The 10,000-nt window shown below is 45.4% G+C and overlaps 1 protein-coding gene across 3 annotated transcripts in view; it reads right to left on the reverse strand.

Annotated features, from left to right (window-relative positions):
• The window catches only part of nlgn2b (neuroligin 2b), a 39,693-nt gene that overhangs the window by 26,037 nt on the left and 3,656 nt on the right, over nt 1-10,000 (reverse strand). For 2 of the 3 annotated variants that reach the window (XM_048235949.1, XM_048235941.1), the window contains exon 2: nt 798-851. The exons of the other annotated variant lie outside the window; for it this stretch is intronic. In XM_048235949.1, the coding sequence (XP_048091906.1) occupies nt 798-851 (54 nt within the window). The remainder of the gene's footprint in view (nt 1-797; nt 852-10,000) is intronic. 3 annotated transcript variants of the gene reach the window in all.

Below are 10,000 nucleotides of genomic sequence, written 5' to 3' on the forward strand. Positions count from 1 at the left end.
AGGGTCAGGGGGAGGCAGATTAAGGGCACAGGGCAGGAATAAACACTCTGGGCATGGGCCAGATTAGTTACCATGGCAATGCAATGCTCTCACTCACTTCCTGTGCTCTGTCAACAAGATCCCTCCCATCAAGCCATTGGCCGTGACCAATCAAAAAGCTTGGTTTATTTCTATGCTGCAGTTCTGAGAACTATTTCACTTCCTGAGTGCCCATTCAGACTGACCCATGCGGACACTAAGTGAAGGTATTAAAAACTAAATTCCAACAAGCAATTACAGTAAAACCAAACAATTAATGAAATTAACTAACAGCTAACCACAACCACAACAACAACACCATCTGCTATGAGTACAATGACAATAACGGTCAAAAAACAAGATGAAAATGGCAGCAAAATAAGATAAGATAGCAAAAATGTTAAATTCAAGAAAAGATTCAAAATTGCATCATGTGATAGGACAGAATACGAATGCAATCCAATATGAAGTGCAGGTGGTGGTGAAGGATAGGCTGGAGGAGAGGTGTAAGAAGATGGGCGTATGCATGTATGCATGGATGTTTACGTCCTTACATAAGTGACTTTGCTAATGCACTTCTGATATCTTTTCAAAGTGAGCTGGAACCAAATTGAATGAAAGATACAGGTTCCTTTGAAGTAGGCGCTGAGCTTATTAGTAAGATGTGAGACAAGTGTGTGACAGTGATTTGCAAGAATGAGATTGGCTATCCCCTCCCGGAAAAGATTTCTGAAAAAAAGACGGCAAAAAAGAAGAACGAAAACATGCAAGAAAAATACCTTCATCCCTCGGCCGGTTCATTGAAGACTCATCGTGTTTTTTTGTGAGCGGACCTAGGATCAGGGCAAAAGGAGAGGGGGAGGAGAGAAAAGAGAAAATTCAAAAAAGATTTATTGCACTATGATAAAAAAAGAAAAACGAAAAAAAAAAAAAAAAAAAACAATAGCAAAAATGTCCAAAACAGGAACAAAGAAAGAAGGGAGCATGAAAAAGACAAACCAGCATCAAGAGAGCACCAGGTCCTGTCTCAATTATTTTCAGGTTAACAAAGCGAGAGAGATTCAAAAACAACAACAGCAATAGAAAAAGAAAAGAAAAGCAACCTTCACAGACCATAGTCTCTCCAGACACCTGTCGTCTACCTTGCCATGTGCTGCCTTATTCATTAACACCTGGGAACCCACCTTTTCCTCCACTCTCCTCTTCCCTGTCTCAATGCCCCCCAGCACTCTCTTGTCTGTGTGTTAGTGTTCTGTGGAAAGCAGTGGAGGAGATGGAGGAGGGCAGGAGGGAATCGGCAGAGGAGGGAGCGAAGGGCATCAAGGCGTCCATCCTTGTGGTCAGAAAGAGACAAACTGATAAGACACTGGCCAACATATCAACACGCTCGTCCGCCCCGAGGCGAATGGCATTCCAGACCACACTGCCTTGCAGGGAGACCTGGGGGTGCGTCGCTCTGTAAAGCAAGTCTGCCAGCAAGGATGGGAGCCAGGGACATAGCACTTGACTGGACACGGAAACACAGGGACACACACACACACACACACACACACACACACACACACACACACACACTCACTCTCTCTCTCTTTCTCACACACACACACGCACACTCTCACACACACACACGCACACTCACCTCACACACTCATACACAAACACTCACACACACACACACACACACACACACACACACACACACACACACACACACACACACACACACACACATACCAACACACACACACACACCAGAGACAAACATATATGAGAGACAATGCGGAAATGTGCATACAAATCATGAAAGCACATACACACACAACACGCAGACAGACACACACACAAAAACACCCTCACACACACAGAGACATCCAAACAACATGCCACAGACCGCTGTATGCATACACACACAAACACACACTCACACACATAAATATTCACTCACACACACACACACACACACAGACACACACACAAACAGCACTGACATACACAAACATAAACACACTGCTCCCAAATAGGGTATATTTACAGTGCATCTTGAGCCAAGCCCTACAACGACCACCTTGAAAACCTAAACGGTGCAGCTATTTAGGATGCAGCATCCAGTATTCAGCATCCAGGGCCCCTCAGAACCTCTTCATCCCTCTCTGAGGCAGACCAGACCACCCACACTCATGTCTGCCTGACAGGCTAACGGGGCTGGACACATTGATATACACAGGGCTCTTAGCTGGGTTAAATACTCCATGGGCACCAGCCATTAGAGCGACGTGTCCCCCCACTGCACCACCATCACACACACACACACACACACACACACACACACACACACACACACACACACAACGCAGTGCTGCTCATGCCTTAAATGTTGGCGATAGGGATCGTGCTCATTTATTTATTGCGTCTATCTGTCAGCGCGTGGCTCTCCACAGCCTGAAGGGACAGGCTAACTGTGACACACACACACACACGAATACACACACACACACACCACTGCTGTGTTAGCCAAACATCTTAATCACAATGAGATACTCTGAAACACATTTTAGCTTAGAAGCTAAGAGCTACACACATACAGATGTATGTATGCAAACAAACAGGCTACTGTACACATACTGTAGACTTGTAAACATGAATACAAATACACACGGACACAATTCAAATTCACGCAAATGATATGCATATGCATACATACACACAAACAGATGAACAAAGTCAACAAACACACATAGAGGTTCATACTGAATCCTACATGCAAAATTCATAAAGACAAATACACATACAAAGCTACCCTGATACACACACACACACACATACTCACAAAAGTGAGCAAACAAATGCACACTGAACTGCCCACAGTCACACAATAGCACACACAAAACAGAAAAAAAAACTCTCTCTTTCTCTCTCACTCTCACACACACACACACACACACACACAATTAGATTGCTCTCTGCTGCCTAATGCTCATGATGGGAAGTACGTCCGGAAGGAGACTTCTGTGGAATGTAAAAAGCAGACGGCTGGTACATGGAGCGGAACTATAGGAGAGCGCCTGATCAATAATGACCTGATTTCCTGCCTAATCCACGCTCTCAGCTCGGACAGCAGGGAATAATCCGCCTCCAGTAAACCACTGGGAGAGAGCGAGAGAGAGGGAGACTATTTCGGAAATGGACAGTATGTGTGTGTGTGTTTGTGAGGATGAGAGAGTGTGCGTGTGTGTGTGTTTGTGAGGATGAGAGAGTGTGCGTGTGTGTGTGTTTTTGACGAACAGCGATAAAGCCCTGGCCACGTCAGCACTTTATCAATGCTTTGGAGCGTTCTGAAGCCATGCTTAAATGCTTAATAGAGTGCTCTATCTTCCCATGTGCCACCCCAGACCCATTAAAGACTCCCCCACTGATGGAGATGGGCCCCTGGGAGCAACTCTAGCTGGGCACCGGCCCTCATGCTACCACTTTATCTCTCTCACTCGCTCTCTTTTGCTCTCTCTATCCTCCATTTCTTTCACTCTCTCTCGTCTCTATGTCTCCTTCTATCTCTCACCCTCAGTGCTTTCACCTTTTTCTGTCCCCCCCCACCCCCCTCCCTCTCTCCCTCTCTCCCTCTCTCTGTCTCATGCTTCCTCCTCACTCTCTCACTCACTCCGAAAACAATGCATCAGTTGTAAACTCCACTTGCACTGCTGTAACTCAGTTAGCATTGGGAAGCTTGGGAGAGGTAAGGTGCAGGACGCTGGGCGAAATTAACTACTCAGGGGTGGGGGGTTGGGTGGATGATGAGACTCCAAGGTGATGCAAAGTGATGACAGGAAACGATCCACACGCCCCAAAGTGAGCTTTTCTCCTCAGCACAAGCTAATTCAATATGTTTGATATTTTTAACCTCCTTCCAATATTACCTCCTAAAAGTGTTTCCATTTCTTTCTTTAATTCCTCTTTTCTCTTTTTAGCTGAGAGCTCAGACTGAAGCGACGTGATAAAACAGCATGTTTGGTTTCCAAAAGCCTGTCAGAGCTGGTTGAGCTTCCCCACCAGGTGGATAAAAGGGCCCCACTCAGGCAGGGGGGCACAAACATGAACTCATCAACGCTAAGGAGGCAGGTGGGTCTCTTAGGGCGAGGTAGAGATAGGTAAGCAGCGGAATATTAACAAGTTTTTGTTTGGCATCGAGAGGTGAGAAAAAAGAAACATCCACCCATACTGCCAAAATCACATGAGCTCACGGCTACAAGGTAACGGTGAAATGATCATGCTAAATGGGCATCGTAAAATGCATAATATGTAAACCACCGGTCGTAAAATTTTATGTTGAGGTGCTCTCGCTCTCTCTGCCCTGTTTACTTTTGTAAGTCTACATCAAGGCTGCATCTGGGGTGGCACATCCCCTGGGTCCCTCTAGGCCTCCTGTCCAGAGACACATCTTGAGATGTCCCTGACATGTTCCATTTTTTTTTTTGCGGGGACGGGTGGAGGGGTTTGTGGAACATTTTGACAGGAGCACATGACAACAGAACTTGTCCCCTGCCTTGTGCTGCTTTCTTCCAGAACGAGGTCTGTCCACCGCCGACAGGCTCCTGATGCCATCCAGTCACCGGCAGAGGATAGAAAAATAAGGTCCAGCTAAAAAGGCCTTATGCCTTAACGGCCCAAAGCTCGAGAGCCCGAGAGAAAAGAGAGAGAAGTATAAAAAATACATTCTCCACGATGACGGGCCTATTTAGAAGTTAAAACGCAGAGACACAATAGCTAAATAAGAAGGGAGTGCCCTGGCCACATCTGTGATTATCCAGCACAGTATGATTTATACAGCGTTATTTACAACCTTAATTTGACTGAGTATGCAGCTCAACCGCAGCAAATGGGCAGACATTGATATATGTCACAGCCCCTCCTCTAGGGACTCACCAATCAGGGGCTAAGCGTTTAGGCGATTGACAGATGATGTAATGGGGGACTTGTGCAGTGAAATCCCACGCATCACCATTTCGCTCCTAGGGCATAAGCTAAATGAGGCATCTTTGCAAGCACTGTAGAATTTTTTTTTGCTCTCATTTGTTTTATTATTTATTTTTTGTCCTTTTTTCCTGCACAGTTGGTGTGTGCTTGTTAAGTGTAAAGTAAGCCATTCCAATCTGAGAGCATTACCACTACACACACACTGTTATACACCTCCCTACACACACACACACACCACTCTCCACCAAACACCAAACAGATGGACCCAGTGATGTGTCACATTCTCAGGCCTGTCTGTGATCACTCGCTGTGTGACTGTGGGAACAGACAGTCTCTCTCTCTCTCTCAACCCTGTTTTTTGAGGTTCAGATAGAAAGAATAGGACATTAAAGAGTGGAGGTTGGAGTGGCAGACTGAAATAAATCATATTCTTGCACTTTTGTTTGGGGGAAATAGAGAGCCTTCCACTAAGCTTGTATTGCAGATTTATTTTTGCAGTAATCTGAAGATGTGACAGGTTTTCTAGGTTGGACATTCGATCGCATTAACTGCAGTAAATGTAACGGTTTAAACACTGGCTCAATAAAGTCTTTTAAACCACTCTCTCTCTCGATGGAGACATTCCCTCAACACTCATCAGGTCAGTGTGACCAGTCGAGGAAGAACCAGAGACCCTGTCCTCCATCTCCCCCCCACGCCCCATCCTGGTGGCACAGCGCCCTGGAGCCCGATCGCTCTCCCTCTGCGGAGTCACGCTCTGAAATATGGTTTTTAATAAAGAGGCCTGACTGTAAACGGCCGGTCCAGCAGCGATAAAAATGAAGGATTTCAGGTCTTTGGCTGAAGAGTGCTGGAGAGGGGGAGGAAGAAGGATGAAGAGACAGACACTGCGCTCTCACAGGGAGAGAGGGAGAGAGGGAGGGAGGGGGGAGAGAGAGAGATGCAGTTTGAAGATGAGAAAAAGAGAGACACTGTTGGGTTTCAGCTTTGACAGTGGGGCGCAGCTGGGCCACACAAGGCCCTATGTGTGTGTGTGTGTGTGTGTGTGTGTGTGTGTGTGTGTGTGTGTGTGTGTGTGTGTGTGTGTGTGTGTGTGTGTGTGTGTGTGTGTGTGTGTGTGTGTGTGTGTGCGCGTGCGTGTGTGTGCATTGTAAAGTAATGTGAGAAAGATGGAGGATCCAACCGAGGGTGGAAGAGAGAGCCAGAGTGTGAAGCTCATATGAGGCAGTAAAAGACAGAAAATGAGCAAGCCAAAGCCTGTACAGAGAGGAGTAGGCATGAGACGCGCACAACAATACGGAGAGAAGGAAAAAAACAAAGGCATGGGTACTGCCTGCAGGGCCCTGTCTCTATCCTGCAACGATGAATGACAGAGAGAGGAGAGAGAGAGAGAGAGAGAGAGAGAGAGAGAAAGGAATACAGAGAAAAAGATAGTGAGAGACATGACACAAGTTAGTGAGAGCATGAAGAAAAAGAAAAAAGAGGGATAGAAGGAGATGGTGGGGCAGTTAGAGAGTGAGAGTGTGAGAGAAAGAGAGGAAGAGAGATAAGGAGGGAGAGAGAGAAGGAGGGAGCTAAAGAGAGAGGAAAGAGAGTGAGAGAGTGAGGGATAGAGAGCAAGAGAGAGGAGAGAGGGATGGAGCGAGAGAGAAAGCGAGAGAGAGACAAAGTGAGAGAGCAAAAGCGAGGTGGAGAGTTGGAGGTTCCTGCCAGGTCTGCACTGCCCGCTGACTGAGCTGCAGATGGCTGCCAGAGCCGTGGGGTCGGAGGTGACACCACACGACACGGCGCTTGTGTAAGTCAACCGGGCCATTTGTTTGATCCCAGCGGGGGGCACAGCACTTTGGCCTGCCAGCACAAATAAGCCTGGACAGCATCTCCATATCACAACATATCAATAATGGAGACATGCGATACTCCGCCAGTGCGCCCCACTCCAAACAGCTCCCCTGGAGCACATCCCGATCCCGCGCAGGAAAGGACAGAGAGAGAGGGGCCCAATCTCACAAGGGATGGAGAAACAGGTTGGGGACAATGTCCACTATTGCATACATACTGTACACACATACACACACACATGCATGTTCAATCACATGAATATTCAATCACACATACACACACATGCACACACAAAAACACCACACACACACACACACACACACACACACACACACACACACACACACACACACACACACACACACACACACACACACAAAGTGTTATACAAATAGAGCAAATATGTATACAAGACACACATGCTTACAAGTTGCACACAACCTCCCTAACACATTCAGGCAAACACACACACACACATTAGAGATGCGCGGATGGGCTATTATTTCAACCGTAACCGCATAGCAAAACTTATCATCCACCCGCCATCCATCCTCACCAACGTTTTTTGACCAATTTTCAAAACCGCACCCGCCCGCCATCCGCTGGTTGTTTTAATGTATATGGGTGATGCGTTTGACTGGTTCAACCACCACCCGCCCGAATTGAATTAAAATATTATATTTCTTCACATCATTCGCCCGATCCGCGGCTGTAACCGCGAACCGCGCATCTCTAACACACATACACATTTTTATTTATGCATCCACAAACCACATACACACACAGTGTCACTAGCATAGACATACATAAACATAATTCGATGCCACACATCCAGAATTAAGTATATGAATACCAAATGCATAAACAAGAGTTGATGCATTCATGACAACAGCACATGTAGACAAAAACAAAACATAAACCAAAATAATTACAACCCCCCCCCCAAAAAAAAACAAACAAACAACAATAACAAAAAACCTGTGTATCAGAACTGAACTCTCAGTGACCCCCATGGAGCACTCAGGCCTTTAGGTCTGCGGAGATGAGCAAGAGGTTAGTGTTATTCTTCAGCATGGGGGAGCAGATGTTCTCATTACAATTACCGATACCCGTTGCTTTCGGTAAGCATGCAGCTGTCACAATAACCCACTCACTCCATCATTCCATTATTCAGCATGGCTTCCTGTAAGCACAGACCTGCTGCTGCTCTGGAAATGTTCGACTTCGACTTTACCTGCGAGCTTGTCAGCGTTGACGCGAACCGCATGGATAGCGTTTGCGTAAATTTGTTATATCATGTTTTGCGAACATTTTTGATTATTTTCCGTATTGTTTTATCATGTTTCGTAATTTTATATCTTGGTGTGATATGTGTGGATGAATCCTGAGCATGTTGGAGAGAGAGACTGCAATTAGGCATAATGAGACGCTGGTTCAACCGAATACCAGACACTGGCGGTACGTTGGGGAGCGTCTGGTCCTAAAGATCATTATTAATCATCGTGATAAATCGCGTTGTATTGATCACCAGCTGTCCGTATCCTAGCATCGGTTCAGAAAAACTCAATTTCAGCCAAACCCTGCAAGCCTGCGCGCTCTCAAAAGCATCCCCTTTTGTGCACATGGAATTAGATAAACCTTGAGTTTCCGAGCTAATTAAAAAAGCCCCATCCACACACACACACACACACACACACACACACACAAACACACACAAACACACACACACACACACACACATGTGCACGCGAGGAAGCGAGGAGAAACGGCGGCGATGGCAGACGTGCGCTCGTGTACACTGCGCCTTATATCCCCCGCAGAAGGATCCTGATCCAATTTCCACCAGATCAAGGGCTGCTGGGAAAGCAAAAAATAGAATAATTTGTTTGAGGTTTGTTCTTGCATCAAAGGCAATTCACACGATAGTTCCTCTGCTGTGTCAATTGTAACTTATTTATATATATCTCTTCCCAGAAGAGAATTCCATACAATCCCCCCCACTCCCACAAAAAAACAAAAAAAACACCGACCCACCCGCCCACCCTATCACACCAGCATCACAATAGCAGCACGACCGCTCAAGTCTGCATTTCTATTATCCTCCTGGGTCTCAAATGCTTATTGAATAGTTTCAATCTTTCTTTGTTTTGCAGAAGGCCATATTGATTGGACTAAAGCGGATATTAATTTGGAAGTCTGCCTGGACAAAAAAGCAGAAGAGGCTAGTGGACCAGCATCCTTCACTGACTAGAGGAGGTAGTGAAAGAGAAACTGTCATTTGAAAGCAGTAAGATTGAAATGAGTGTGTGACCGAATCTTCTCAATAAAGCTCCCAAGGTTGGTGCAATATTACTGTTCCGTACTCTGCTATGTGTTGTGAGTATCAAAGTTATTCACACACCGGATTTGCTAAGGATGTATTACAATCAGGAGATAGCAAAATGAGTCCCACCTTGCAGTGGAGTCACTGTTGAATGGCAGATAAAATAAATGTATTTTCTTGCAGAACCCTTGGAGGTTCCGCATTTTTGCATCTGGATTGGACCAAGTCCATTTTCATTTAAAAGATAAAATGTAAAAGGCAACATTTTGTGGAGTGTCTACATCAAACCACACAAGCTTTTATGCAAAATAGCCAAAACCAGAAAGTTTCTCCTTAAAAGAAAAACCATAACAACACATTTTTACTTCCCCTCACGTTCATGTAAAACAGTGTTTTGATATTCTGCATTGATGCCTCATTGTCTCTCCCAAGGGTCTGCTTTGAACTGTGTGTGTATGTGTGTGTCCATGTTTTGCATGTATGTGTGTGTCTCTGTGTGTGTTTATGTGTGTGTGTGTGTGTGCGTGTGCATGTGTGTGTGCATATGTCTATGCACACAATAGCGTGCGCCAGTGGATCTCTGTTCCAAATCACCTGTTAATTAGTTAGGCAGCAAAGGAACTCTGCTCACATAATGTGCTTAATTGGGCCTAATTCAAAAGAATATGTTGAAAGAACACCTTTACTTTCCAATATGCCTCTTAATTAGCGCAAGAGAATCAATACTTATTAGCTGAAATCAAACCCATCTACAAACAAGCCTAGCTAGTGTGGATGGAAAAAATAGAAAAACAAATATTCTCAGTGAGGTCGTTCCACTCATATATACACCAATTCCCACTCCTATTAAAA

Source organism: Alosa alosa, chromosome 2, assembly GCF_017589495.1.
Source record: "Alosa alosa isolate M-15738 ecotype Scorff River chromosome 2, AALO_Geno_1.1, whole genome shotgun sequence".
NCBI classification, from domain to species: domain Eukaryota; kingdom Metazoa; phylum Chordata; class Actinopteri; order Clupeiformes; family Clupeidae; genus Alosa; species Alosa alosa.